Source organism: Sus scrofa, chromosome 8 (genome assembly GCF_000003025.6).
Source record: "Sus scrofa isolate TJ Tabasco breed Duroc chromosome 8, Sscrofa11.1, whole genome shotgun sequence".
Taxonomy (NCBI): domain Eukaryota; kingdom Metazoa; phylum Chordata; class Mammalia; order Artiodactyla; family Suidae; genus Sus; species Sus scrofa.
The window spans coordinates 41,401,977-41,417,967 of record NC_010450.4 but is presented as its reverse complement, the minus strand read 5'-3'; the positions used below and the strand labels follow the sequence as shown (position 1 = coordinate 41,417,967).

Here is a 15,991-nt window from a genome sequence, read left to right as displayed (position 1 = left end):
TGTGGCTCTGGCGTAGGCCGGCAGCTATAGCTCCGCTTAGACCCCTAGCCTGGGAACCTCCATATGCCATGGGAGCGGCCTAAGAAATGGCAATAAGACAAAATAAATAAATAAATAGGGAGGTCTCGTCATGGTGCAGTGGTTAACGAATCCGACCAGGAACCATGAGGTTACAGGTTCGAACCCTGCCCTTGTTCAGTGGGTTAACGATCCGGCGTTGCTGTGAGCTGTGGTGTAGGTCGCAGACGTGGCTTGGATCCTGCGTTGCTGTGGCTCTGGCGTAGGCTGGCTTGGATCCTGCGTTGCTGTGGCTCTGGCGTAGGCTGGCAGCTACAGTTCCGATTAGACCCCTAGCCTGGGAACCTCCATATGCAGCGGGAACGGCCCATGAAATGGCAAAAAGACAAAAATAAATAAATAATAAAAATAAAGGTTTAAAAAAAAAAAAAAAAGCCCTTTGGGCATCCAGGCAAACATACCAGGTTAAATATGAGGGGAAAAAAACCAGATGGCCAGCAGACTCTGACAACACTTTATGGAAGAAGACAACAACGGTAAAATCTTCGAGATTCTTGAGCAGAGAAAAGATGGGCCAAGAACTTCCATCAGAAATCTCAACTTTTAAGTAGAAAGGCCTATGTACCCTGCCTCTAAGGTGAAATGTAAAAACAGTAAATATAGTGAAATACAAAAAAAATAACATAAAGTAGAAAAGCAAAGGCTACAGACAAGCTGTTATGAACATAATTCAGGAAAGATCCCCCATGAGTGCCTCCTGAGTTATCCATCAGAGGATGAGCGTCAGAAAACCAAAATATCAGGAAAGACAGGACACAAGAACTACTGGCAAGAAGCAAATATATAGTTACTTGTGGAATTAACATTAAATGGTGGTAACGAAGGAGAGAGCAGAATATGTGGTCATAGCTAGATATTCTGATAAAGTAATTTTGGTACAGCTATCTGCCAGGTAGAATATGTGTGCTGATAGCCTCACAGATAGTGGCAGTGACAAGGATATTGTTTCAAACCCCAAGCTAGGGGAGAAAAGCAAGAGGTAAAATGGGCTAGTAGCTAATTTAAGTGTCACTGGCAGCAGGAAACCAATAGAAAATAGCTCCCCAGAAAGAGCAAACCAAAGGTATTATACAAAGGTATCATGATAAAGGCAACCATTACAACAGAAACAAAAGCACAAGTCTTTGCAAGTATCCAGCGGTATTATCCAAAAAAGGTAAAGACTAATATATAAGACCATCCATTAAGTCTTCTCAAAAAAGAAATCAACCTTGAACATGATCACACCTCTAAATGACTAATTTTCAGGAAATTCAGAGGACAGAGAACATGCTAAATGGCACCACGGGAATGCAAGCAGCAGCATTTCAGACTGTGAAAAACTGCACAGGAAAAATCCTCAGTTTCTTCAATAAACATTGGGCCGGAGTTCCCGTCATGGCTCAGTGGTTAACAAATCCAACTAGGAACCATGAGGTTTCGGGTTCGATCCCTGACCTTGCTCAGTGGGTTAACGATCTGGCGTTCCCATGAGCTGTGGTGTAGGTCACAGATGCTGCTTGGTTACGGAGCTGCGATGGTTATATGGAGGCAGCTGTAGCTCCAATTCGACCCCTAGCCTGGGAACTTCCATATGCCACAGGTGCAGCCCTAAAAGAAAAAAACAAAAAGAATTCTCTGGTTTAGAAACACCGGTCTTTATCAAACCTAAAGTAAGAGCTTGAAAGCACTGACTCATCACTACTTAAAGAACACACACTTACGTATCTAAAGCCACTCGTTTCATCAAAATTGTTAAATGACATCCTACCAGGCATCTGAGCATCTGCCTGCATGCTTCAATCACAGCTGTGTTTGGTGGAGATGCTTTCTTGCCCCTAACTCAAGAGGGTAACACTTTCTGTCCCTAGACTTTCTTTTCTTTATTGGATTCCTTCTTGAGGATCAATAGTAACAATACTGAAGGCAGCAGAGTCCTACTGCATGCCCAAGAACTGACAAAGAAGGATCTTTCCAGTGTCCAATCTCCTTTGGGGGAGTCCTTGATTTAAAGCTAAAGAGCTCATCACTTCAGGGACCTCTTGAAAGGTCATCTGAAGGTTAAAGTGCAAAAAAGCCAAATAAAGTTGAGCCGGGGTCACCTCACCTAGGTCCACTGCAGGAATGTTGAAATACTGTATAACTGACCTGTCTAAATGGCGCTTTGTCAGACTCCAAGTACCATCAGTGAGACATAGGTATTATTAAAAACCAAAGATGGTCAGATTTCGACAAGTAAAAAAAAAAAAAAAAGGTGGAAGAATTTTAAAAGGAGCTGCAGAACCCCCAGTTTTTAGAGAACATGCGGACTAGCATTCAGCCTGGACCCCTGAAGCATCTCTCTCAGCTGTGAAGAAGCATTCTGGTCCAGTCTGAAAAAAATGGTTCCAAACCCACAGACAGATGACGCATGTTGGTGCATTCAAGGCTCTGCGAAGTCCTGAAAGTGAAGACACCTGTTTACATGCCCCGATGTGGCAGACACTCAGTCCACCCCACTCCGTACATCCCCCATCCTCAAACCTGCTCTAGAAGCTGGAGCCTTGACAAGCCCTTTCCAAGGGCACCACCAGGGCAGAAAAGGACTCCAGTGACAAAAATCTCACAAAGCTCCTCCTGGTTTGGCCCCACCCCCATCTCTCACCACTTGGCCCCCATGAACCCAGCTCCCCACCCCCCACCCTGAGAAACCTCGCCTTTCTCTGCTTCCTTCCTTAATTGACCATAATGCGAAAGTGAAATCAATCTAAATGAAGCGGCTTTCTCTGAGAGACCCTAGATGTTTTTGGTTTGGTTTGTGTTTCTCCTTCTGGGCTCTTTGTGGACCTGGGTTTGTCAAAGAAAACGAATTCACTAGAACAGAAGACCCACGAGGACAAGAATGTGTGCCTGGTGTGTCCATGGCTATACCCCGTACCACATCAATAATTCTCTGTGAACACATCTCTAAATTCCTGGTCTGCAGAGGGTCCATTTAAAAGATACTGAAGGAAGAACAGGATGAAGCTGTACATTTTAAGCACTACAGTTTTAGGCCCAAAGCTGCTGGTCCAAGTTTCCCGGAGGGGAGAGAAGCCATCTGTCCCTGCCTTGGACTGTCCACCTGATGGCAGAGTGCTCCCTGCCTGAGTCCTTTCGACACACTGGCCCGCCTCTCCTTAGAAGGCAGTCATTCTGAAAGTCAAGTGATCATTTTAAATAATATCCCTGGAAAAAATGCTGGAATGGAAATTAGGCTACACATTCAGATCTCCTAAAAAATTCATAAACCCTTCTACATATGCTAGTTTATTTTAAAAGACAGGAAAGGGGGGGTGGTTCACTTTCTTTCATGAAAGTGATGCATTTTGGTTGTGCTAGAAATGTGTCTACCGTGTCCCTGTAGTAAATACACTGAAATAAGGACAAAACCCTTTCAACATCCCAATTAAATGTTTTCAAGTGGCGAGTCTAATGACATATGTTGGGAGTAAGAATCCCGATGTAATTTAACAATGACAAAGAGCCTAAAGACCAGTCCGTGTGGTTTAACCAGGCCATTTCTTGAAATGAAAAATCTTCCATCGGCCATTCAAAGACATCTAACGTTGTGAAAATTAGGATGAAAACTCATTTTTAATGTTTAACAAACTGAACTACTGTATCACTTTAAAAGGACCCATGGTCTTTCCAAGTAGAAGAATGCTCAATTTTTTAAACCATAGTCTTATTTTCTTTTCAACATGCACTAGGCCAAACGCCACATGGAATTGCTAATAAATGTTTTCCCCAGAAGCCAAATCTACATTAGCTCCCTTTCTACAAATACTTCCTTCCAATAAAAAGAGACACCAAATCATTTCCAAAGTTCTCTGTGAAAACACCTCCTTGGTTCTAACCCAGCAATGCAATTCTTCTGCTAAAGAGTCTGCATGGGCCATTATATTTAAATTACTGGCAGCCCAGGATTGCTTTGAAGAATTTTATTAACACCCTTTGAAATAACCTGAGTCACGTGGGGTGAACCCAAATGAAGCTGAAGGTTTGGCCCTACTCAGAAACTTACAGATACCAGGAAAAAAAGTAAGATTACTCCTCTTTTAATTTTCCCTGTGATTTCTATATCCACTACGTCAAGAACAAGGCATTCATTCCCTGGAAAGGACTATCACTCACACTTTTTCCTTCAGTGACAGGCTTCTGCCTCCCACAGCCACCTCCTCCCCTTGGGGCGAGCAGTAACCAGTGTCCCTCATTACCTCCTAATTACCTTCTAATGCAGGCCTAGGGAACTCAGGGCAGAATCACAAGGCATCTGAAGCCACCTGGGACTCTTACCGGGCTTGGGGGTTTCACTTATTGCTAGTTTTTTTTGGTTTTCTTAACACATGAACTTATGCAGACTGATACATACCTGGCTTAACATTTTATTAAATATTTAAAATTGGTTAATAAGCAAAGGCTCAGAGATGATCTCTTACTACTATCAGACATTGAGCCTCCAAAATCTGCAGTTTTGGATGGGGCGGGGTAAGCAAGTAGAAAGGTGGGGGGTGGTGATTAGCCCTGGACTTAAAAGCCAACTCCTAGTACATGCATAGCCCATCGGACCTCTAGATTTGCATTGGTCATACTATATAGGTAATACCATCCAATAATAGACGTTTCTGTTTTTCTCTGAATTCTTTCTCTGTAAGTACCTACTAGACCAGACCATACTTGCAAAAATCTCAACATAAGGCATCATAGGAAATACTGTGATTACTGGAGAATAAAAATCCAGGTGCCTTAAAAATTATCCTATCTCATTTTCTGCTAGTGTCCACAGAGATTTCTTTCTATGGGAATCTTTCAGCCAGCGGCAGCCCTCTGCTTCTGCTGTTGACACTTTGACAAAGCCCTGCCCAGCTCTTGATGAGTTAACTCAGGCCCCCCATCTTCCTTGCAATCAGTCTACTCAAGAAGGGATGCTTGGAGTTCCCATCGTGGCGCAGTGGTTAACGAATCCGACTAGGAACCATGAGGTTGCGGGTTCGGTCCCTGCCCTTGCTCAGTGGGTTAACGATCCGGCATTGCCGTGAGCTGTGGTGTAGGTCGCAGACGCGGCTCAGATCCCGAGTTGCTGTGACTCTGGCGTAGGCCGGTGGCTACAGCTCCAATTCGACCCCTAGCCTGGGAACTTCCATATGCCGCGGGAGTGGCCCAAGAAATGGCAAAAAGACAAAAAAAAAAAAAAAGAAGGGATGCTTTCTCCCCCAACCCAGTGGAAATGAATGTATCCTAGCTTCTGGACCAGGACTATCATTTAAATCTTATTGCTATCTTACTATGTTACCCCATCTATGGAGCACTTAGGTTTCCGTAGATCCCAGGTTTCTTAAAGGCAGGCAGCACATCTCTGAAATCATCATGCAGGTTGACATGACAGGTAAAATGATGTAATCAGTGAAAGACTGCTGAACTGCAATTTCATTTTTACCACCATCCCCAGCTGGACCTCTGGCTGGTCTAACGTGGGCCACTGAGCCATAACCATGAAATGACCAAAGGGAAGGGACAGGTGCGAAGGGAAGTGAGGGTGAGGGGTAACGCCAGAGTGAACAGTCCACCCCTGAGCAATCAAGGAGAAAGGGCTTCCTTCATCCTTACAGATCTGTCAGCTTAGGCTCAGCGTGGCTGGCTGTGTCTCGACATGACCAATCGGTCAGGCAAGCACAGAGGACAGTCTTTCTTAGGTTAGGGCTAATTATGGTGGATGATGGATTTCTCCAGGCCTCAAACTTCCCTGTTTGTCTTATTTTGGCACTCAGCTTAAACTATCATACTGCACCATTCATTCTGAGGTTGGATTCCCCTTCTACACACACACCTCCAATAGATCAATCAATAACCCATTCTTATTTACTTATTTTTAGGACTGAACCCGAGGCATATGGAGGTTCCCAGGCTAGGGGTCAAATCGGTGCTACAGCTGCCGGCCTACACCACAGCCATAGCAACTTGGGATCCAAACCGCATCTGGGACCTACACCACAGCTCATGGCAACAGTGGATCCTTAACCCACGGAACCAGGGATCGAACCTGCATTCTCATGGATACTAGTTGGGCTCATTAACCACTGAGCCATGATGGGAACTCCTAAATAACACATTTTTAGGTGTGGGTTCTTTATAGCGGCTATTTTTGATACAGCCAAAAATTGTAGGGAGGTGAATCCCGTTAGTCTCCCCAGAATTTATGAGAAACACTCTAACCCATCACAGATAATAAGGCAGTGAAGAGGGAAAAATAGCTGGCTATTTTATTCAGGAAAGATTTCAGCTAGGCCCTTACAGGGTCATCAAACCAATTGAAGTGGGCAGGACCTGACCATTTCCAAATGACAATTACTCGGCTTTTCTCATATCTGCACCCAAGATCCTGTAACTAGCTCTGGTAACACAATAAAGTCTTTTCCAACCCTTCCAATCCAATCAAAGAATTTTCTCCAAAAAAAAAAAAAAAGCCTAATTTCCTTCTGGGACAATTTAAACTATTCTCATTTTGTCCCATTCCTCACTCACATACTACAAATATTTAAAGACTGTCATTCGCTAAACCTTCCTGTGCTTATCTTCTCCAGGCTTAATAAATCCCATTTCTTGACGTTGCCTTCAAAGGGCCCGTTTCCCAAAGCTTTAATCAACTGTATGCCCTCCTCTATACCCAAAACATCCATTTTGTTTTCTGAGAAAACCAACACACCTTTAAAATGGTGTAAAAAGACAAAAGCCTAAATAAATAAATAAAATGGTCTAATGCAGAGAATAAATGCAGAATTACCTTCCTGCTAATGATTTCTTTTCATAAAAATTTACGTTTCATTAGACTGGTGCACAGCATATAATTCCTGATAATTTCCAAATCCTGCTGTGATATTACAGAGCCATGTTCTGTGACCTCCGGTGTTCAGTTTTGTTTCTTATGTGGACCTGACCCTAAGAATTTCATTGACATCCACTATCGTGTCTGTGAAACTGAGTTTCAAGTAAATGTAGCATGTAAATAAATAATCAATGAACAAAGAGCAGTGTCCACGACCATATGCCCTCTTTATCTTTCACTGTGGGTGAAAATTTTTTGTTTTTAAAAATTTTATTGAAATAAATTTGATTTACAATGCTGTGTATATGCCCTCTTTTAAACAGGCTTCTCCTCCTCCTGGCTTTATTACCATTAATTCCTAGGCATCCCCAGTTTTCCCAGTTACTGCACCACAAAAGCTCCTGCTCCCCTCCCCTCCCATCTCATCAATGCCTGACATATCCAAGATGCTTATAAATTTGCCAAGTGAATTAATAAGTCTGCCATCTTTATCTTCCTCCCCACCCCTGTCTTTCCAGAGCATGCACTCCAATATGCAGGGGCTCACCCCCTTCATCCAGAGACCATCTAAAGAGTGTGACTGATGGTCCGTCTGCCCAGCTCCCCACTAACACATAGCTCTCAGCCAAGGGATTAACCAGCCTAAAAGAAGCCCCTCAGAAACCCTCCCTTTGATGCTAGTACAGCTTTCATCGCAATTGCCAAAAGGGGAAAGCAATCCAAGTATCCATTGATGAGTAATTGATAAACAAAACACGGCATATACATACTCATACATATAGGTATATACATACAAAGGAAGAACATTCTGACCTGTGCTACAACACAGATGAACATTGAGGACAGGATGCTAAATGAATTAAGGCAGTCACAAAGACAAATACTGAATGATCCCACTTACATGCGGCCCCTAGAGTGGTCAAATTCATACAACAAGTGGAACGCTGGTGGCGGGAATGTTTGCTGGGAGCAGAGTTTTGGGTTTGCAAGATGAACGTGTTCTAGAGATGGGTTACACAGCGATGCGAATATAACCATCACCCCCAAACTACGCAGCAGAAAAATAGATATGTACAAGATTTTAGCACAAGATATGTGAATGGTACTAAAATTTAAACACAAACACACACACACACCGCTTCTTAGTTTCGGCTGCCCACAGGCAAGGGAGAGTTTTCAGAGCAGGTTGGGGAGTGTGCTTAACAGAATAAAATCTCCTTTGAAACGTGCCTGGGCATTTTGTACTTCTTATGCCACCAGATACTACTGTGAATTGCAGCTCTACTCTTCCCTCCGTTCCTCTTCCACCCCCAGTGCCCTCACCTAAAGTCCCTTGCAAGGACCAAGGCATAGGGACTGATCAACCTTTGTTAAACTGAATCTGAAATGTTGAATGAGCATTGATCATGTTCAAAGTTCTGTGCAAGTGCTGGAAAAGAGAAGTTAAACTAGTACTGACAGAGCACCACTGTGTGTCTAGCCCAGGGCAATGGACAAGGGCAGCTTGGTCCCTCAGCATTAGGGGAGGGTCCCTTACAGTCACAGAAAAGCTCCTCCCTCTCAAGGTGCTTCAATGCCACCTTACAAAGTAATAGAGTTCAGGGACCCTCTGTGAGCTGCATTACTTATTCACCTTGAGAAAACAGCTATTTACAGAACTTTCCCCTCCTAAACATTTCTCCAGAAATCTATATCCCCTTTGGTAGAAAGGAGGCTGTGAATTAGGTTAAACAAAGAACAAGGGAGAGGAGCTGCCTGGTGGCTCAGTGGGTTAAGCATCAGGCACTGTCACTGCTGTGGCTCGGATTCAATCCTTGGTCTGGGAATTTCCAGATGCCACAGAAGCGCCTCCCCCACCCCCCAAAAAGAAGCAGGGATAGAAATACGAACTAAGTGTGGACCTTGTCAAAAACTAGACATTGAGGTCCTGCTGTGGTGTAGTGGGTTAAGAACCTGACTTCTATGGCTCAGGTTGATGTGAATGCAAGGGTTCAATTCCCGGTGCCATTGGTTAAAGGATCTGGCATTGTTGCAGCTGCAGCTCAGATTCAATCTCTAGCCTGGGAACTTCCCTATGCTGCAGGTGCGACCATAAAAAAAATTATAATTGAAAAATAAAATTAAAAACTAGGCATTAAATGTATAAACATCATCTTAATACTAAAATAAAACAAACAAGAAAAAACTTGGTATCATCTGGCTTTAAATTATTTCCAAATTTCTTTCCTAAGACACAAAGCTGAAAAAGAAACAAAATCAGCCTGATGGAGTCCCCCATGCTTTCCCTGTCAGGGATTCAGAGCTAAGTGTGTTTCACGCATAATCTAATTTACTCCTTTCAGTAGCCCCATGCCAGCATCCCCATTTTACAGATGAAATGAAGCTTCAGTGCAGGTGAAGGGAATTATCCCAGGTTACAGAGCTGGCAAGAGGCCAAACTGGATAAAAATCCAGGTTGTCGATTTCAAAGCCCAAGCACTTAACTCTGATGCCACCTGGCTTGAATAACAATTTAGCTCAAATTTTAAAGTTTGCAAAAGCTTTTACTTAAATATCCAGCTGTCAAGAGAGGTATGCAGTGGATGTATCTAACAAAAGCGTGTCATAACCAAAATGTAAGCATGAAGGCCAAAGCATAAGATGAATGGAAAAATTAGTAGGTATGAATGTTTTCCTTTGAGAAATCTTCTGGGGTTCCCCCCCAACCGAGAAAAAAAAAAAGTCCAAGATCTGTTCAATCTGAGACTAGTGATTCCCAACTGTTATGTCAAAAGCGATATAAAACAAAAATTAAAATTTAATTCATTTTGAAAGCTGTCAAGGGAGTTCCCATTGTGGTGAGGTGGAAACGAGTCCAACTGCAACCGTGAGGACAAGAGTTTGATCTCTGACCTAGCTCAGTGGGTTAAGGATCTGGCATTTCAGTGAGCTGTGGTGTATGTCACAGACACAGCCCAGATCCTGAGTTGCTGTGGCTGTGGTGTAGGCTGGCAGCTGTAGCTCCGATTCCACCCCTAGCCTGGGAACTGCCATATGCCATAGGTGCGGCCCTAAAAAACAAAACCATAAAAAACAAAATAAAACAAAACAAAAAAGCTGTCAAGGTAGTACCTATTAATATTTGCATGCCAGGATGATAAGGAGAAATTAGTCAAATTCTGGAGTTTCCTTATTTGTTAGGTGTTATCCCATCCCAAACCCTGTACTAAGTATCTTTACAAGAATCCCTAGTAGCTTGGGTTTGATCCCTGGCCCCAGAACTCCCATGTGCTTTGGGTGGGGCAAAAAAAAAATTTAAGAATCTCTTTCTAATCTTGAGGGCAATCACATTGGAGTAGTCATTATTTCCACGTGAAAAGTAACAATAATTCCTATTTCATACATAATATAACTATGGCTGTCACATATTGAGTTTCTACCATGAGCATGCTAGGCAGCATCATTTGAAAAACTCTATGTAGCCGCACATTTATTGGCCCAGAGAAGTTATGTAATTTTCCCGAAGTCACACAGCTAAAACTAGATTGAAAAAGTGAAGGTCGACAAGGGTAAGCAATTTGTTCCAAACCACAGAGAGCTGTCAGCCATGGAGCCACCAGACTAATACAAGGCCATCTTCATTCCTTAGGGCTGTGATCCTTCCACTAGGTACCTGTGTGGTCCCACATATACTCACAGGGCCCCAAGGCTAAATGCCTAAAAGCCTGACTTGGCAGAGGAAAGTAGAATTGTTGCCTAGAGCAACGGGAAGAGTAGAGGTCCCATCGAAAAAGACAGAGTACGGGAGTTCCCAGCGTGGCACAGTGGTTAACAAATCCGACTAGGAACCATGGGGTTGCAGGTTCCATCCCTGGCCTTGCTCAGTGGGTTCAGGATCCAGCATTGTCGTGAGCTGTGGTGTAAGTCACAGATGCGGATCGGATCCTGCGTTGCTGTGGCGTAGGCAGGTGGCTACAGCTCCAATTGGACCCCTAGCCTGGGAACCTCCATATGCCGTGGGAGTGGCCCTAGAAAAGGCAAAAAGACAAAAAATAAAATAAAAAGGCAGAGTTCTCAAATTCTTCAAGAGAATAAAGAAATCTAGATCTTGATATAAATTCTTCAGATTTTAAAGACTGCCCCAATGTTTTATTAAAAAAAAAAAAAAAAAAGCATCACACAGGCGAAAGAAAACATGTCTAAGGGCTAATGGTTTGCAATTAAAGAGTCTGAAGTCAAAAGATGGGCTGCCTCATGTCCACAATGGCAGAAATCAGAGCTGCCAGGCCAGGCTTCCTCACAAGCCCCCTCTGCTTTCAACAAAGATACTGGATTCACCTTAGATTCAAACTTTTTTTTTTTTTTTTTTTGTCTTTTTTGCTATTTCTGTGGGCTCCTGCGGCATATGGAGGTTCCCAGGCTAGGGGTCGAATCGGAGCTGTAGCCCACGGCCTACGCCAGAGCCATGGCAATGTGGGATCCGAGCCATGTCTGCAACCTACACCACAGCTCACGGCTCGTTAACCCACTGAGCAAGGGCAGGGACCGAACCCGCAACCTCATGGTTCCTAGTCGGATTCGTTAACCACTGCGCCTCGACGGGAACTCCAGATTCAAACTTTTTACCTCAGCTAACCCTTGCAAGCCCTTCCTTATTCTGGATTTGCAATCATCCTCCTTTTGCGTGGAGGATGAAAATATCGATTCAAGTTACAGAGACTGTCTGTGCAATGTTGCGTGCTTCAGATTTCCTCGAATGTCCTTCATCTCTTTTTTAAAAAGTTACCACACATGAATGCAGCAACATGAAGCCCTTCCCAAGCCTGTCGGCTGTATAAACTAAACTCTTCGGGGAGAAAATGCTGCTGCAACCTTGACCACTGTCTTTGAGGGAGTCCCCGCACTGCAGTCCAGCTTCAAGAATTCCGCTCAGGACATCGCGGCTCATTTCCTGGTGTCCTTTCTTTAATCAGCTGGGGGAGACTTGAGGAAATGAGTCAAAATCCGAAGGGCCACTCGGAGCAGCCGTCAACAACAGCAGCAAAATCCATCACCACAACAACATCTGTACATAAACGTGCTCCAAGGGAAGCCCACAAAATAACTTGGCACGTTTCTGATGAGCATTTGTTTGGGGAGAAGGCTTAACTGGCATTATATCTCATAGTGCTCATCCAGGGTAAAGGGCCAGGGGTGGTGCCACATACATTGCTGGGGTGTTTCTCCCTCCCAAGTATATCATAAAGTTATGAGGCTAAGATCACTTTTTATTTATTTATTATTTATTTATTTATTTTTGAGTGGAGGAGGGGAAAAAATTTCAACAGACTCACACCATCATTTTTGAGACACCCTGTCTTCATTTCAGATGGCCTCTAACTGGAACAGTAGAGCTAACACTAAAGCCCTCCTACTTGGGGTCAAATGCCTAAATGACACCCCCCCCACCCGCCACCTCAGGGAAGCTATAATTTAAAGGCTCCCCTCCTTCAATGAATATTTCCTGCAAATTGAGAACACGCAAAATCAGACACCCTCTGACAGGTGATTCTAGGTCTTTTTCCCCAACATTGGGAAGGCAACTTTGGCCATCCTGTATTCCCAGAACCTCCAGCAATGCCTGACATATATGATAGTTACAAACCAATCACTCTGTACCCCTGATTCTGGGCAATCATGTCAATGGATACACTGTTGGGCATAGGGGGCCAATCTCAGGCTTCATGGCTGATTATTTTCGGAACTGGCTTATCCTCAGCCAGTGCCTCCAGCTGTGAGGGGAGGGCTGGTAACAGGACCTACCTCCAGGGCTTGTTGAGAGGCTGGAAATGTCAGGTGACAGCCTGGCACAGGGGCTGGCAGTCATGTGAAATGTAAGGAACATCAGAAAACGTATTGCAATAGCACTGCAGGCATAATTTTTAAAGTCTTAAGAAAGAAATGTGGGGATGGGTGGGAAAGACCAGAATGGGGAAATAAATGAACTATCTGAGATCCCTCCCCTTTTTTTTGTCTTTTTGCCATTTTCCTAGGCCACTCCCATGGCATAGGGAGGTTCCCAGGCCAGGGGGTCAAATCAGAGCTGTAGCCGCCGTTCTATGCCAGAGCCACAGCAATGCTGGATCCGAGTTGCATCTGCAACCTACACCACAGCTCACAGCAACACCGGATCCTTAACCCACTAAGCAAGGCCAGGGCCAGGGATCGAACCCGCAACCTCATGGTTGCTAGTCGGATTCATTAACCACTGAGCCATGACGGGAACTCCTGGGATCCCTTTTTAAGACCATGTTATTTCCAGCAGGATAAGTCCAGCTGCTGGGGATGACTCGAGCCTCACACCTGCAGGAACCAGAAGAGGGGGTGATGATTCACTATTCCTTGCAGGTTCATCCTGCTGGGCACAGGAGTTGTAAACAGTGGGGGGGGGGGTGATGGAGGGTCCTGCGGAGTTGGCATCTCCTAGCGCTCAGAGGGAGCCGAAAGGAGAGCATGTGTGGACCGGGGAAGGCACACACCTCCCTGCTTTAAGCAGAGGCAGACGAGTAGGACACCACCATGCAGTTCCTGTGACCAGGAGAGGCAGGGGAATTTTGAGGAGGCAGGAAAGATTCAAGTAAAGGGTTTAGAAGAAGTGCAGGCTACGCTCATAATATTGGAAAAGGAGGATTTGGGACCCAACGCATCCTTCTTGATGCACATGCCTCGCTGTTCTGTTGAGGACCCTGGACGCTCCCAAATTTAAGGGGCTGCTGGCACAAGGGCACACAGCCAATAAAAGCTGAGAAACCAGAAAAGCAGCACAAGCCTTTGTCACTACACCACAGTGCCCTCCAGGAGCCATACCTTAAAATTCCCTCTGCCCCCCTCCCCCCAAAAAAAGGAAAAAAAAAAATCTCTTGGATGGAGCAGGCTAATTATGAGAAAGAAGCAACTGATCCATTTAATTTTAAAAAGGGAAAACGGTCTATGTAGTTTTTCTTGGGCCCCCATCGGGTCCCCTGCCCATACCTTAACTGAAATTAGAATGTCAAGGCACAAAGATGTAGGGACCAAACGTCTCATTTGAAGCTCAGGCGGTCAAATCCGCTCCCGGAATCCGGACACTCATTCATGATCCCTCCTTCCTCTCTTCCCCCCACAGGAAAGCCCTCACAATGCTTTACAAGACCGGGGAGGGGGAGCTGCATCTTCAGACTTTATGGGAAAACTGACCAGCAGAGTCCCACAATAGTTTTTAGCGATGCTTCCTTTGGAGCCCCTGAATTCCAGTCCAGACTCACTTTCTATCCTTACATCATCAAGGGAGTCTTAACGGTTAAAAAAAATAAATAAAAAATAAAAAAACACCTGAGAAAAACCAGAGCTTCGGCGGTTAGCCAGGCGACTTGCGCACCATCGACACCCAGAAAAAGAGAAGGGGCAGGAATCTGATTGAGGGCTTCCAGGAGTCTGCCGATCCACCTCCTCCACCTGAAGACCCAACTTCCCGCGCACATATAACCGATTTTCACAACAGTTTTAAGATCTAAGTAAGATTTGCAGAAAGTTCCACTCCATCTCCCATTCCCAACCTCAAGCAGCCCGTCTGTAGAGCTATCACCTGGGAGAGGGTGTTGAGAATCTCAAAATTCCCAAGGAAAATAGGGACTTGCGATTACAGGTAAAAGACACGGAGCCGAGGGTATTGCAGAGCCCCGCCAGCCTGGCCGGCACTGTGGCCCGGCATGGGCGGCGGCCGGGGTCGGGGACTGCAGTGTCCCGGCTCACCTTCGCTGCCTCGCCCGGGAGCAGGCAGCAAACGCACCCACCAGCCTCTCCGAGGCGCGTTGCAGGGAAAGAACGGCACCGCGGCAGAAAGGGGCGAGTCTCCAGCACTGGATTTACAAAAGCAAAAAGTCTGCAACCTAGCGGCTGCTTTCCACATGCCCTGCCCAAGTTGTCCCTGGAGCCGCACTTCCAGGTTCCCCGGTTCCAGAACCGCACGCCGCGCGCTCCCCGTGCAAAATGCATAACCAGGGTGCCTGGGACGCCGTAGCCTTCGACTCGGGTCCTGGGTGGCGCCACAAGCAAGAGGCGGCAGCGGGTCGTCTCTAGCGCCGGGGCACAAAGAGCGCCGCGGTTTGGAAAGCAGCTGTCTCAGACCAAAGAAAAGGCTCTCCTGCAACTTCGCTCTCGGTGCGGCTCAGAAGCTGCGAGCCCGTCCTCCCGTGCGCCGGTCACACACGCACAACTTTCAACAAAAGGAAGCAACGGCCGCGCCTCGGCGGGTGGAGATAACGCGCTGGGTGCGAACCCGCGAGCCGCCCGCCTCTGCCTCCGCGCATCGTCGGCACAAAAGCAGCCCTAAACTCGCAGGCACCCCGCCGCCCTCCGCGGGCACCCCGCTCAGCCTAAGCCCCCTCGCCGCCCAGGTTCCCAAAAGACCCGCAGCTCAGCGCCCCCACCCCCAGCGGCAGGGGGGGGCTCCTGGCACAGGTGAGCATGGCTGAGCGCAGGAGAGTTCCGGGGCCGCCCCGAATCTTCCCGGAGGCTAAAGCGCAGCAGCCCCCGGGGGGCGGCAGCCACCTCTTCTGACACACCCGACTGTGTTCGAGCCCTCGGGGGGCACAGGCTGTGCCGGGGGAAGCGGTTCCTGTGCCCGCGGCGCCCTCCCACCTGTCTGGACGCGAAGCAAGAGCTGCAGGACGAAGAGAAAATCCCAGGCGCGGCGAGCGCCTCTCATCGCGGTGGCTGCTCTGGGACCGGAGCTCCTTTCCACGTTCCTGCTCTCGCCCAAGTGCACGGAGCGCGGCAAAGCCGAGCCCCCAGAGCCGCGAGCGCGGAGCAGCAGCCCCTCCTCCCAGTGCCCTCCTCCTGCGCGCCGGCCACGCCCCTTCTCCGCGCCCCTCCTCGCCTCCCCTCCCTCCCTCGCGCCCCGGTCTCGCTCCCTGGCGGCGGCGTCTGACCCCTGCACTTTCGACGTGCTAATCCCAGGGGTCTGAGCCCGCCGGGGAGGGTGAGGGCTAGCCGGCCCCATCCGCCAGCTCTCGAGCCCAGAGTCCCTTCATCTCTCCACCTCTTCTCCCCTGTGATGTGGTCAGGCCGCCAGAGGCGGTTCCCGGTCAAAAG

At 46.7% G+C, this 15,991-nt stretch overlaps 1 protein-coding gene across 1 annotated transcript in view; it reads right to left on the bottom strand.

The window, feature by feature from the left end:
- Positions 1-15,634, bottom strand: part of KIT (KIT proto-oncogene receptor tyrosine kinase) — an 89,973-nt gene extending 74,339 nt beyond the window's left edge. The window contains 1 exon segment of the mRNA NM_001044525.1: positions 15,539-15,634. Within this exon segment, the coding sequence (NP_001037990.1) occupies positions 15,539-15,605 (67 nt within the window). The 5' untranslated portion in view covers positions 15,606-15,634.